The sequence below is a fragment of the Sesamum indicum genome, linkage group LG9, assembly GCF_026168435.1.
Source record: "Sesamum indicum cultivar Baizhima isolate 11 linkage group LG9, ASM2616843v1, whole genome shotgun sequence".
NCBI classification, from domain to species: domain Eukaryota; kingdom Viridiplantae; phylum Streptophyta; class Magnoliopsida; order Lamiales; family Pedaliaceae; genus Sesamum; species Sesamum indicum.
Genome location: NC_142665.1, coordinates 23,942,576 through 23,957,560, shown reverse-complemented (window position 1 = coordinate 23,957,560; position 14,985 = coordinate 23,942,576). Strand labels below are relative to the sequence as shown.

The following is a 14,985-nucleotide window of genomic DNA, read 5'->3' as shown; positions in this document are numbered from 1 at the left end:
TTTAATATTTTTCAAGCATTTATTATATCATGAAGAGTTTATCATGTCGATATGATAATAAAATCTAACATCTCATTGAGAAGTTTAATGTAATTAAAAAATTAAAAACCAACAAGCAAAAGCGAATAAATAGATACGAGGAGGAGACTGCAAGGTCAAAATACTACGAGGTGAAGGAACTATATAGAGAAAGAAGCCATGAAGAAGAAAGCCTACGAGGAGGAAGATACAAGGTGAAGAAGGAAATCTACGCGGAGAAGACCACTAGATGGAAAAGCTATGCAGAGAAATGAAGAACCAAGATCCCGATAGAAACCATTTTATGTATCATCACATACTAAATATTTTAATATTTTATAAACTCTGATATTTTATTTTTTCAAATACTTTAAAATTTTAACAATATCATTAATCTTAAATACTATAGAGAACAAGTATTAATTGTCCATTAGCCATTTAACTACGGACTATTTATAATAATGTCTATTTTAGATCAATTACATCAAGATAATATGTAACTTTAAGTTCCGCAATCTATATATCTAACATAAATAGTCATATTTAAATGATGGAAGTTTCAAGTTGGATTGATCCAAGTAAAAACATCATCGTCCTCGTCATATTTAAATAACTTTATAATGTTTAAGGACATTTTAGTACTTTCATTCACCAAACCCGTCATAGACTAGCATATCGTCCATATATATTATCAATTATATCGATGCATCAAATAAAATGTGCATCTAAACCAAGGTTTGCCAACATTAATGTGAACCGTCCCTATCTGCCGCCGTGGGTGGTGGCGTTTCCTGATTTGTCAGCCCAAATGGTGGCGCTTTCTCATATATGTGGTGAGGATGTTTGTAAATAGTCAGGCAACCAAACAATACTTCCACTTACGGGCCGAGTTAAATTCAAATGTGTAGTAGGTTGAGACAACCGCATTGATTGTCTGATGGGGTTGGGATGGTGACTACACCTTCACATTTAGGTATAGCTTGTCTTGGAATTCATCGGGGGCCTGTTTGGCGCTGTAAATTTTCTACCCGATTTTTGTTGGTGTAGGGTCCAATTAATACACCAAAGTCAATCATGCTATTTCCAGAGCTTTTTCTGGCGAATAATTTGGTGGAGGAATTGAATCTTGTTGGCTGCCATTGCCAATGATTGGAAACAATCAGATGTGACTCTAACTTGAAATAGAAATAAGCTCAGTATACAAGCGGATATAGTTTACTTTTATAATAATATAATATATTTAGATTTATTTTCAGACGATGAATTTTTTGAGTTTGATTGAAAGTCTGTCGAGTTGTACTCAATTATGAGCTTCGTGAGCGTATATTTGCCACCGTTGTACTATGAGTCGGGGGTCGTTTGGTTAGCTAAAAAGAGCAAGTCGTTGCTTTTAGAATTCATTTATATATATAAAAAAAAAATCACTGTAGTAAAACGGTAAAACAAAATTATATATAACCTGACAATATATCTATGTGGTTCCAACAAATATTTGATTGCCGGCTATAATTAAATATAGAAAATAAATAAAAAAAGAGAGGGAAATGCCAGCTAGAATTAAAAATTGGTTGATTTGGTAGTATTCGGACAAAAATAATTCTAGCAGTTATGTGTTACAAACGGACATGTCAAGTTGTGAGCTGCAGCTGCGCGCCAATTGTATGTTTTGAGCTCTCTGAATAAATTTCACCTACCTGGGTAATAATGTCCTTTTCTATACGGAGAAAACAAATATTAAGGAAGAAAAATTCTAACCAGATCCAGTTTGGTCGGACATAAACTAATTATATGAATAGTGTATACATTCGATCAAACCTAAATATATAGCAAATATAATAAATATACACTCAACATAAATCACATGGCAAATATATCACACTCGACCTGTGGCTTGTTTGGTTCGGCAGAACTTAATTTAGGTAAGAATTTTTTATGTCAGTGAATGAAAAACTGGCTGTGGTAAGAGTAACAATCACAAAGCAATATCATTGATATTACAGTAGTTTACATGATTCCATCTGTATGAACGTATTTCTATGACCATCTCCCCACATTAGTACAAGGAAGAATTAGCCATTTCATGTATTTGTCCTGACCTGCACTAAACAAAATGCAGCCTCAGCCGCCATCAATATCAATAATTCCTGTACAAATTAAGCGTTTTTTTACTCGTCTTCAATGTCTCTGTGGACTTACTATACAGCCTGCAGAACTTCGTCTTCGTCCTTCTTGTCCGTCTTCTTGGGTGAAAGTTTCATTGCCTTTACACGAAATGATGCCTGCAAATGTTCACACAATAATTCACCAGGTTCCTTGATGCGAAATTAGAACAAGAAAGCTCTGGAAAGACAGATGTAGGATGACATTGATCTTATCATGTGTGCAGTGTAAACAAAAATGATACCTTCTTATCCGACCCAAACTCGATTACATCGGTGGGACGGAAACGAGTAGGGAAGTTGGGGGACACACGATACCGCCTGCCTTCATTACTGCAAGATTGTCTTTACTTAGAATCCAGATGTATTGATTGTTCCAAAGATATTTACCAGTGTAGATGAGTAAAAGAAAGAAAGAGAGTTTTCTTTCGATCACATACTCTGTGATCCAGGTGCCATGCTCGCTCTTTAAGTCGGTCACGAAGAAGGCTCCGTCTTTGTAACTAATCCGAGCATGCATTTCAGAAACCTAAGACATCATACACCTTTCTTGGTAAGAAAAAATGCAATATAAGGACAACTCCAGCAAGTTTAGTTTGTAAAGAAAGGAATCAGATATCTCAGCTCTCACCTGAGGTGAAGGTATCACTATTGACACTCCGGCGAAATTTGCGTGTGATACACTCCTAAGACAAGATACGTCATAAAATAAGTACACCAGGAACTACGTAAAATGCAAATATATTACTTAGAGACTTGTATAAAGTTAAACATTTAGGTAAATAAAGTCATACCCAACTACGTAAGGGTTCTTCTCGTCTCGACTTAGGAATATAGTTTCAGATGCTGCGGTTGAATCCCCAATTGGAAACAGAAACCAACTGCCAAAGAGTATAGTTGAGCTAATTGAATTGGAGTAGATGAGTACAAAAAGATAGCATAAGCATTCTCATAAGGCACGGTATGCTCACTCTGCATCAAGAGCTCGTTCTAGAGCCTCGTCGTCTGTAAACCATCTTCTCAACTGGTCATTGGCCTTCATTAGTTAAAAAGATAAGTTAATTTCGAACTAGAAATAGTTATGATCGTCCTAACCGAAGAACAGAAGACCAATTTTACTTCTAAAGTTGTCAATGTAGTTAGTGTTCGAGTGACGTACTTTGTCAGAAAGTCTGCAGTGCTGCACTCTTCCTTCGAGTTCTGAACTGCAAAGGATACAATCGATTACTTAGGTAATCAAGTAACCATTGCAGGAAAATTAACCCTTGCGATGCTTAAGAAATATACGGCAGTTCTCGTAAAGTTTGCTAAAATCCAAATGTTGCTAGGTTTCACCGTCACATTCTGAGCACTAAACTTGATTACACTTTCACAGGGATACCAATTATTTTGCATCAGTATTTTATGAGGTATTAGAGGAAATGAGGATATGTGTTATAGAGACCAAAAATTATGTCATACTGTGTACTTTCTGTGAAGGAAGGCACATTGAATCTCACCCGTTACCGCCAAGAACCCAACTTAACATCAAAGGCATACCGATGTCAATAAATAACCTCCCTCCAACTCTTCCCGGATGCGGTATTCTAAACTTTGTAAGGAACTGCAAAACAGATGATAGACTTCCGTCAAATACAGAGAGCTCGACTGTGTAATCTCATTGTTTTCATGCTCTGTATACAAAAGTGTAACAAATTCTTACCGACAATGGACCTAGTCCAACACCGAGATATGCCTTGTAAGTTGATGCCATTATTGCGGCCATTCTTGCTAGTCCGTGAATAATTGCAACGCGTAGTTTTCGAGCATTCTCGTATCTGAAGAAAGCAAATGAGTTTAATCAAAGTTACTGAGGAAGATCGTACAAGGAAGTACACAAACATTTACCTCTTTAAAGAAGATACTACATCAATTGGGTTGCCTGACTCGACACTTTGCCTCCAGGCTTTATCAAGCTCCAGTGCTAGTTGATATCCATCCTGAAACCATGAGATAATGTTTGACTGTTTCAATAATATCGTCTTTTACATCATAACAGAAACAAATATATAATGGAAAAAATCAAAGTATTTCGTTTTGAAATTACCATAACGGATATCCCAAATTTACAGATACTACAGTCAAAGAGATACATAACAATTGGGACTCCCTCCATTTTTTGCGTCATAAACCAAAGAAGAAGGTATCTTTCCACCAATATAGAGACATAGCAGAACAAAAACAAACATAACATAATTGAACAACATTGGCTGCTTTGTAGACCTAATGCAAATTTCTGAGCTGAGACGATACATTTCAGGGTGAAGAAGTAGTAAATTTTACCTCAATGGCCATGCATCCCCCTTGCCCCAAGTTTGGTTGCATCGCATGGACTGAATCACCAAGCAGTGTCACTCGACCCTTTCCCCATGATAAGGTTGGCGTTCGGTCGTATATGTCACGCCGAAGAATTGCATCTTCTTCAGTGGCAAGCAACAGATCACTAACATTATCGCACCAACCTTCAAATAATTTAAGTAACCGCTCCTTTTTACCTGCCAAACCAAGACAGCAGGTATGTAAAATCATACTCACCGAACCCATATCTTGAAGAAATACCAGTAACACTATATTTGCATTCAATATTACACTTATTGTTTTGGTGTTTTCTATTGCCATTCAATATTTCGTTTGTGGTTTGGTGTTTTTCTGAGTGAATTATATCCTAGGAGGTTTTGCAACAAGAAGATTGGCACATATGCAACATCATATCCAGAAGCACAAAAGGAAATGATGTCAAGATTATTTACCGTTGGGTACATCTACACCACCAGGCGCTTCATTGTGAAATGCATACCATTGCATCTTTCCTCCACCCACATCTGAGGAAACGAAGTATTGTTTGTGGCCCAAGAACACACGGTACCTTTAATAGAATTTATGTGCATAAGCCTCTTCCTTTTCGTGAAAATGTCTGTCTCATAAGTAATGATGAATGTAACCAGCAAATAAAACATACCCTACTGTCTCGATGTCAGCAGGAACAAAATCTGCAATCCCAGTGTAACAAGTGTAGCCAGAGTATATAGCTTCTGTTTGCCCAAACAAGTTTTTCCTTACCTATATTAAATCAATCAATTGTGTCATCAAAATCACAAAGGAAAATGTCAGGCTAAGGTTCCATGACATTGCTTTTGAGAAACAACAAATTCATTCGGAATCAATACAATAGTTGTTTTGGGCAAAGCCATAAAGGTACTACTAGAGGAAACACACTTGAGCCACAAACACGGGAACGAAGTTGCATTATCTTCCAGATTTTGTCAAATAGAGTACAGTAAGACACAAAATAAAGAATTACCTTTGACCATATCCCATCAGCTCCAACGAGAAGATCACCTTCATAACACTCTCCATTTTCAAGTTTCACAGTTACCTGAATTTACAGACACCAGAAGTACAACAGTGAGGAAAAAGACATTGTATAGCATAATCAACAATAAATTTCCATGTGTCACAAGGTATGAAAAAGAAAAATCTAAAGATATGCCATTAACATAGAGATCCCATTGGAAGATTCACTTGGATCTTGTACAGATATTCTACTGACAGAAGAGAAAAGCCACCTGAAAAATACCTTTTCACCATCATCGTCAAAGTCCACTACATTGCTTTCATTCATAATGATCTCTGATCCAACTGCATGAGCAAGGATTTGCTGTAAAGTCATGCGGCTAATGACTCTAGTGACTGGAAGTCCCCGCTCTGCTGCAGGAGTGAATGTATCAAACTTGACGTACCTGATGATCAACTGTATCATTTTATGCAATTACATAGAATAACCAAACAGGAATTACAAGTGCACTTTATGGTATTGAACAGAAATACTATGAGAAAAGTTTTTCCTGCCAGTCACTAGCATTAGTTCAAATTATTCAGCTCTTTCCCTTCCCTCTCTAATATACTGAAAGTAGTAAGGTCACACTTAGCAGTAGGCAATTTCCACCTCAACTTATCAGTCTAATTAGACCAATAAACACATTTTTTTCTCAAACTTTATACAAACAAATTCACAAGGGTGGACTAGATCCACATCCTAATAATATAGAAACTAGTACAATTGTGTCTGAACATGTATATCACCATTCTCATTGGGTGGACTCCAACTCGGTCACGGACTTATAGATTCAACCTTCTAGACACCAGTAGGTTTCTGTTCTCGTATCACTTCACCAAGGACCAACCCTATCCTTGGAAAACCTTTTATAAGGCAGAAGGTAATATAATGTTTCACAATAAGGTCAAAAAATACCTCCCCAACCAGTATGCGAGAGCGCCGAGAGGAGAGTCACAACATGCTAATGTGAACTCCAATTGGTAACATCCTACAGGATATCGAGAAACCATGATCCGGCTCTTGGGACTGAATTTCTGTTACATAATCCACTAGGTGTATCTACTAGGATTACATGCAAATATATACTAAGCAGCAGGAGATATGCATCCCCTCCTACTATTGAACTTAATTTAAGTCCTAGGATATTAACAAAATCAAGTCTTTCATGCAACAAAGCTTGCTGATTCAGTTTTCGCCGAATTTGGCAGCACAGAACCTGTGAATGCACAAGTAGATCTCTCAGGACGCACAAACACATTAGTAACTGTTACAGAACTGAATTGTAAGTTTCACGGTGAAAAAATGCGATGTTAGGAAGTCAGAGATAATATGTAAGAAAATTTTAACAAGGGAGAGTCAATTCTCAAAGAAACTGTATATCATTTTTGCTCCTACTTTTGTGCAGTATAATACAAACGCAGGAACTCACCAAGTACCAGAAATTCCATCAACCAAGCCATTAATCCGATCACCGGTGATGCATCCAGCACTCATAACCTCTTCAGCAACACCCATATCAATCGCCTCCAAAGCAGCCAAAGCATTACTCTGTATTTGAATTGGACCCCTATACTGTCCCTCCCCTCTGATGGCACTCAAGTCCTTCTCAAAAACCAACACCTCAAACCCCTTCCTCTTCGCCGCCAACGCGAAAACCAGCCCCCCAATCCCACCACCCGCCACCAGAATCCTCAGCTTCTTTTCTTGCGGGCTTGAGCTTCCACCAGTTTCAGATGCCTCAGCTTTTGGAACTTCAGCTACACTGGCTCTCACTCTACTCAGTTTCTTTAAAACCCCATCTTCTTGCTTCCTGAGGAATGATTTCTGGTTCAGAGAACGGCAGATTTCTGCTGAAAAATCTTTAGAAATGAGAAACGGGAAAGGGGCTCGTGATGACACTGCTATTGAGGGATTGATTGGATTGTAGAGCACAGTTGAGCTCATTTTTTCTGTTACCACACAACACCCACAACCCAAAGTGTCAGCAACAATCTTCAAACGTTCAAGAATTTAGGAAGCAAAGAAAAGGTGATGTCCACTACTTAATTGTTTTTCTCAGCTTTGATCAACTAAAATAAGGATTATGGGAAGTTAAATTGTGTGTGCGAGAAAGCAACGGTGTGGTGGTGGGGTTTCAAGAACTGGCCACCAATCCAAAGGTAAAGAAGCAGCACCAATGACAGAGATTTCACAGCCACATGTCGCTTCCATGTTGCCTGTCTGGTTTCTTGACCTTGCAAATATCTCGACACCTGTTCACTTCTCTTCTTACATATATGGTTGCCCTGTTTTCCTACATCTGACATATGTTACATACATAAATTCAATGATTTTCAATTGGATAACATTCTTTCTTCTATGTTTCTCCTCCAATAACTTGAGCTTACTCATTCAATCTAACCATATAGCATTCAATATAATACTTATATTGACGACCATCAAATAGTTTAATGCTGGTATTTAATTATATTCGGGTGAAAGATAGATCATAACTTCAAAATTTAATGAAAATGCTGAAGAATTAAATTTAATGATTAAACAAGAATACTAGTACATGGCTTGCATAGTAGTCGCATGTCCTAATTCTGTTGGGACTATACATTTTCTTTACCTAATATGTAGTTGATAGATTACGTTAGCTAGCAACTGTTTATGTTCACATATACCTATTATGTAATAACGAGTTGATAATAATTGATATTTATAAAATTATTTATTGATGAACTCCGATTTATCTATAATGAGTACAAATATATATATATATAGAAAAAAATAAGTATAACAAAATTTAAATTATTTTTTAATTTATACGTATCATTCATATGCAGAGCTCATGTTAATTTCTTCTGTACCATTTCAATTTTATTGAATTTCCTTCGGGGGACAATAAGTGTAACAAAATTAAAAATTAAAATAACTTTTTTTTTTATCATTACAATTTTTTTTATAAAAAAAAAGCTGTATTACACCATAATTACGTGATGATTACTGCACTAAATAATGACAATTAGTGGAATACGATGGTGGGGTTGGGTGCACCATCGACAGGACAGTGGTGGGAGTTGGAAGGAAGCTATTGGTTGAAATAAAATCAATTTTCCAATTATTTATATTTATCTATGTAATTTAAATATCGATCGTGTCCAAATCATGACCAGAATAAAGGGGGGGAAATCCAAAGGACCGAAAATAGCCATTTATTTGACTACCGAATTCTGCCAAAATCATTAATTAATTCCTAAAAAATAAAATAAAAGATAAATTACAACGAGTTTTTTTAAAATTTAACATAATTATAAATATTTTTTTTATTATTTGAATTTTAAAAAAAATAATCCACTTAATTCAGAAAAATTTAAACGGTAACTAAAACTATAATTCATAGTCCACAAGGACATTTTAGTTAGTTCACTATAAAAATTGAATCGAGATCTAGTGAAAACTAATGGATTGGACTAATTGTTGTACGATTGTTAAAATTAGAAACAGTGTTGGTAATTTTTCAAACAGCGATAGAATATTTATAATTGTACTAAATTTAAAAAAAAAAATCGTTGTAACTCGCTCTAGATTTCAATGGATTATTTAATTAACCAAATATCATTGAAATGTTATTCCCAGAAAAATATGGAGAGGCAGTGATAATGATGGAGGCATTAGATGGTTGTTTGAAGTAGTAAGGAATATTATTACATGAAAATATCTGAGATAGTTGTTAGAGTTACATGTGGACCAAATTTTTGTCAGAATTAAAGAAATTTCTTCTTATGAATGATGATGGTTTCCTTTAGGACTATCTATGTCCTTTTCCAACTGCTTAGGTGGGCTCACAATGGGCCGAGGCGGCCCGGATCTAGGCCCAATTCAGCATTTTGTTTTCCTTAACAGTCAGTGGCTACTATTGGACTCATTTCATTTATTTTATGTCCAATAATTAATTATTTATTTCTAAATGAGATAATTTTGTGTATATATATATATATATATATTATTCATTATATTAGTTGTGTTCACGCAAATTTTGAATTTGCAGAAAAGAATTACAAAATAAGAAATATTTGCATAGAATAAATTTTATAAATTTAAAGTGAAAGTATTACAATCTTTGTACTGAAAATTATCCTCTGATTATTTACTTCAAATTTCAATCCAAGAGCTGAAAGTTATGTTGTTGAATGTGTTGGGGAAAGAAAATTAGGAGCAACTTTAAAATATTATATCAAGACTGGAGGGCTTGTTGGGAAGGAAGACCACTAACTAACTAACTGAATGCATTGCATGGTTTAAGGGTGGCAACAACCTTAACTGCAGCAGCTAGCAACGTTGGATTTGGTTTCACTAATTTCATTCATGTGACGTCAGGAGGTCATGATTACGCAATTCGTTGCAAGATTAATATGTTCGTCGCAAACGACTAGCAACGAAATTTGCAATGAACTTGCCATTCACCACACTCAAAAAATGGATTTTACATGAGACAAGATTTGTGACAACAGCAAAACTTCATCATAAAATCGTACGACATTTGCAATAACTTTGCCATGGATGATCATGGCTGATTTCTTTGCAGGTCGCAAATACTTGCAGCAATTCTGATTTTTATTGTAAGTGTCAGTCAAATTTAAACGAACACACTAATGGACTGATTGATCATTCAAACTCGTCACAAATTTTCATCATTTGTTAGTTAATTATTATTCATATCGCAAGATTTTTCAGACAAGAGGATCTACAATTTAAGCAGACTTTGCAATGACTTTCTCTGTCTTTTGCAATGGGTTATGATGGAGTTTTATGTCCGTCACAAAATTATTTGTGACGGGTGCTTTTGTAAATGCATCATTTCATTGTCACGAAAAAATTTCCGACTGGTTGGTAAATTACACTTTAAAAAAAATGGTTCCCAAGCAATCATATTTTTGCATTCCCTCGCCTTCTTTAATTTCATCACTATCTAAATCAACATGTATATTGTGTGAATACACCCTTCCTCTTTTTTGACACTTGTTGTAATTTTTTTTATAATATGTAATTTATTACATCATTCAAATACCCTCAAATTCAATAACTAATTCAATCATCTCAATTTTATTTTATTTTTTAAAGTATTTACAAAATGGATAGACAAAAATGGCGCTTGACTGGACAGTCGTAGCAAGATGAATAGTGCCTACATTTGTAGGACTATTTGCTTACTAATCTCACAAAATTTACTTAATTTTCTATCTCTTTATCTATCTATACTATTTCTTACATTTGATGGGTTAAAGTAACTATATTTGATTCACAAAATGCATATTAATTAATATATACCCTCAAATAATTCATAACAAAAAGAATTACCCTCAAATAATTTTTTTTTTGGCTAAAAAATGACTACTTCTTTAAACGTTTTTGTAAAAAATATTATGTTCACGTTCATTTAGAATTAATTAAAAATATTAAGAAAGTATCAGTTATACTTTTTTAAATAACAAAAAGAATATGACAGACTTAAGGAACCATTGTAATTTACCTAAAACAAAATTTCAAAACATTGTCCACCCAATTTCCAAAGAAAAAAAAAAAGAAAAGGGTAAAAAAAGGAAAAAGAAATAGAAAAAGAAAAGAAAAGTGGGATAGTGGATACCGCCGGGACGGGCCCCTGTTTGGAGTATTCTCACATGGAGTTTAGATTGAGACAACATCTGCCAACTCAACAATGACCCCGCTTTCCTTCTGTCATTAACTGCCCCTCTATGAACACCAAAATCTGAGTCATACAGAACCCCAGCACCGGGCAGTCTTACTTTTTCTTCAACTACTATTCTTTTCTCCTTGTTCAATTATATATCTTCCTTTTCACACTCCATAATCTTGCTCTGATTCATTAAACTATTCCCTTGCTTGCCCCGTTCCATGTTCAAACCAAATTAATAAAAGGGGTTATCCATTCCAAGAGAGAGCAGCCCTTTTGGACTCATCTCATTATTCTTCATTTATCTATACCACAAAGAATAAAGAAGCAAGAAATCATCGAAAAGTTTGAGAAGAAAGACAAAAGGCAGCAACTTCTTTTAACTAGCTTTTGTTTGATGTAATTAAGGTGAGTTCTTTATCGAGCACATTTTCTTTTTGCTCTTCTTTTTCTGGTCCCTTTTTGTTCCGGTGTAGTGTGTGCTTTTGTGTGTGAGTTCGTGGGTGAAGCAGGAAAAAATTGGATTTTTGGGAAATGGACAATGGTCTAAGAATTTTGACAACGACAGACAGGGGTTTTATGTGGTATAAGAACAAGGGGTAGAGGTTTTAGAGCTTCAAAACTTGGCCCTCTGTCTGAAAAACATCAACATCTTGTAAGAAATGATGCTTGATTTGATCGGGCACTGCTCTTGGCTTTACCAGAACATCACGAGCCTTCCAGTGGTCCAGCCAGCTCCATGCCCATTAAGTTTTAACAGACTCGAGAAAATGGGCCATTTTGGTAATGTTGTGCACATGTACAGACAAATATACCCACTGGGCACTGAAATGTCATATATGACTTCTTTGTGAATGGTGATAGGAAGATGAAAAGGCCTCATAATTGGTAGCTTTTTTTATTTGGTTTTTGAAGATTTTGAGTATTTGGATCTGACCTTTTTGATCCTATATTCATTAGGTTCCAAGATGGAATAGGATTTTGGAGAATTATGGAAGCATTTTGGCGTACATTTGTCCTGAATTGACAGTCATGAGGAGGAATTCTGAGTCTTTCAGAAACTCTGGGGCCTATACTAGCCCGGGTACACCCGAGTACAGTGGTAGCAATGTGGGAGAAATACCAAAGACATGGAGTTCAGAGCGAGTACCATTGCCAACAAGTGGTAACCGGAGGCGTGTCAGTGCTTCTGCTTTGATGCCTTTTAATAGTGGAAAGGCTTTACCTTCGAAATGGGATGATGCTGAGAGATGGATAACTAGCCCAGTTTCAGTTTATGGTGGTGGCTTCAAGACTTCAGTTGCTCAGCCTCAGAGACGGCCCAAGTCGAAAAGTGGACCATTGGGGCAATCGGGGCTTGTTTACTTGCCCAACTATTCGCCCACGGGGCCTGTGCATGATGGTGGGAACATGAGGAATTTCATGGCAAATTCACCTCTTACTACCGGAGTGTTGGTCCCGGAGGGTCTATCTGTTCATTATGAAGCTGGAGTTGCTGCAAAATCTGATTCTTTATATACTGAAAAGAACATAAAGCGGAGTACTAGTGTGCCTGGCTTGTCGGATTTGCTGAGCGAGTCTTCTGTCCCGAGTTCTGAAGGTATAGAGTGTTCTTCTCTTTCTGGCCTTATAGGTGATCAACTGCTCATGCACTCGTGTACTGAATAAATTGTTTGAATGTTAATTGGCCAACAATTGGAGTTAACAGTTGATGATAGTGATGTTATTTCGCCAATTACTTCTTGGTTCTTAGCGCACAGAAGCATTACCACAATATGCTCCTTATAGGTCCTAAATACCTTCTTGCTTACCTTGCTGGTAGACTGTTCTCCAGAACTCTGTTAGTGGATAATCCTCTCTTATTCCAGAATTTTGAGGGGCTATGGGTGAAGTCCAGTAGGAATCTGTTGTGGTCTAGTTGTGCCTTGTCAATGTAGATCAGAGTGGTTTTCCCTTGTCTTAGACAAAGATTATTCCCACTCAATGCCTCTGAATCGAATCTTTCTTCTACAATTGAACCTAGCATTTGAGATCAAGAAGGTTCATATTGTATTTGCAACCCCTAAATTGTACTTCTAGTACATATGATATTTCCTTGATGAGGCGATACAACTCTGTGCAGAAACTTTAGAAACTTATTTAACATGTACGAGTACCTTTCATGTTACATCTGTCAACATTTCTCTGCAATAGGGGAATTGGCGTTTCCAGCCTAATGAAACCCATTCTTAAATATTTGTTCTATGCGCTTCTGTTTAATTGATTAGTTGAATGATCAGATGATAAGTTTGATGGAGCCAGAGAAGAAGAAGTCCTGGTCTCGTGCAGGGATATGGCTACTCAAATGAGCCCTGAAGGGAGCACTCATTCGTCTTCAAAAGGGAGGTTATCATTTTCTACTTTACCTTCCTCAGTTCCCGCCTCATTGAGCCAGCATCTAAATCCTGCTCCAAAAGATGAAGTCAGAGATGTCCAAGTAGACAAAGGCACCACCACCGCTCGGCAGTCAAGAAAACAAGGAAAGACAAACTCCAAGAATGTTGAAGAATTACCTTCAGCTTGGGATGTTGCTGGCACTGGCGCATCAGAGAACATGTCAAAGTATGTCTACAGTTTCTAAGGATAATAGGAAAGTAATTTTGTAGTTTCCATGGATCATAAACTATCAAATTAGGAGAATCTTATTGTTCGTATATCACCTCTTATTAGGCAAGAGGAAATGCCTAGACATGATTCTGCCTCAACAAAAAGCTTCTCCATAAAACTTAAAACTGCCTTCAACCTACTAATAGTTATCGTTTCGGCATTGTATGTTTCATGCTTAGTAGAAAGGAATATCGAGTGAATTGGTTGATGGATGCACGTCGTCATGGACATGATGCTTATGTTTGTTTCCTACAGGTTGCAAAGAGAGGAAGCGAAGATCACTGCTTGGGAGAACTTGCAGAAGGCTAAAGCTGAGGCAGCTATTCGAAAACTTGAGGTTCGTTCGGCACAAAAATCACCTTTAGTGCATCAAAACTGAAAAAATAATAGTTCGCTGAAGTTCCTATATCTAGCACAGGAAGAATCACTGACAATTATTGAATCGCATTACTTCCTTTCTTCAGCTGCCTATTTAATGGTTATGAATGTCAGCAGCATCCTCTGAAATAGGTTAGGAAGCTTGCACGTTTCATGTTACATCCTCTAACGCATTCTTTAATCAGATGAAACTGGAAAAGAAGAGATCTGCCTCCATGGACAAGATAACAAACAAGCTCAGAGCTGCCCAGATGAAAGCAGAAGCCATGAGAAACCTGCTGTCGGACCGAGCTCCTACAGCCTCTCACAAGGGGATTTCATTCTGTACATATGTCAAGATTTGTTCTCTCTCCAGTTGTTTTACCTGCAACAAGACTTAGTTCCTAGAATAAAATATTTTTCTGCCTCGCTATTAGGCCAAAGGACTTTATCCTTCTAGGCTTTACATTATTTTGCAATATTGTTAGCTAAGCTGGCCATAATTTTCACGGGTGCCACCCAGGGTGTATATGGAGACACCAAATTTTGAAACCAAAACCTGCTGCAGCAGATCTTGCATATTCTGTCATTCATTATCTACCATGAATAACTTGTCGTATGGAGGTAGTGATCTAAATATTACTAAAAATTGTGGAAGAGCAAATGGGTTAATGAAACTCATAGTAGGCACCGCGCCTGTTTACTTCATGTGGTTCTTAGAAGTTGAGGAGACTCATGATGTCAGTTTGTAA

At 36.6% G+C, this 14,985-nt stretch overlaps 2 protein-coding genes and 1 non-coding gene across 5 annotated transcripts; 1 reads left to right on the top strand and 2 right to left on the bottom strand.

Moving 5' to 3' along the window:
* Window positions 1–1,978: 1,978 nt before the first annotated feature.
* ABA1 (zeaxanthin epoxidase (ZEP) (ABA1)) lies at window positions 1,979–7,745 on the bottom strand. Of its 2 annotated transcripts, XM_020699254.2 has the most exons (17): window positions 6,983–7,745; window positions 5,794–5,956; window positions 5,518–5,592; window positions 5,176–5,276; window positions 4,967–5,082; window positions 4,500–4,711; window positions 4,065–4,156; window positions 3,880–3,994; window positions 3,677–3,780; window positions 3,337–3,382; window positions 3,149–3,213; window positions 2,972–3,058; window positions 2,809–2,863; window positions 2,618–2,706; window positions 2,423–2,510; window positions 2,215–2,297; window positions 1,979–2,114 (listed from the first exon to the last, which is right to left on the bottom strand). In XM_020699254.2, coding segments are annotated over exons 1-17 (2,007 nt in total). In that variant the 5' UTR covers window positions 7,498–7,745; the 3' UTR covers window positions 1,979–2,113. The 2 variants fall into 2 exon arrangements, with proteins under 2 accessions (XP_020554913.2, XP_088741477.1); XM_088885351.1 differs by having other exon boundaries at window positions 1,979–2,297; window positions 6,983–7,739.
* Window positions 7,746–8,335: 590 nt separating this feature from the next.
* Window positions 8,336–8,438, bottom strand: LOC148787014 (U6 spliceosomal RNA). The gene has a single exon (XR_016067636.1). It is a non-coding gene; the product is annotated as a U6 spliceosomal RNA (small nuclear RNA).
* A 2,856-nt stretch (window positions 8,439–11,294) lies between these two features.
* Window positions 11,295–14,822, top strand: LOC105177617 (Remorin family protein). 2 transcript variants are annotated; one of them, XM_011100831.3, is made up of 5 exons: window positions 11,295–11,638; window positions 12,191–12,830; window positions 13,510–13,831; window positions 14,132–14,213; window positions 14,440–14,822. In XM_011100831.3, exons 2-5 carry the CDS (start codon window positions 12,263–12,265, stop codon window positions 14,632–14,634), a joined length of 1,167 nt encoding a protein of 388 aa, XP_011099133.1. In that variant the 5' UTR covers window positions 11,295–11,638; window positions 12,191–12,262; the 3' UTR covers window positions 14,635–14,822. The 2 variants fall into 2 exon arrangements, with proteins under 2 accessions (XP_011099133.1, XP_020554683.1); XM_020699024.2 differs by lacking the exon at window positions 11,295–11,638 and having other exon boundaries at window positions 11,657–12,830.
* Window positions 14,823–14,985: the final 163 nt, after the last annotated feature.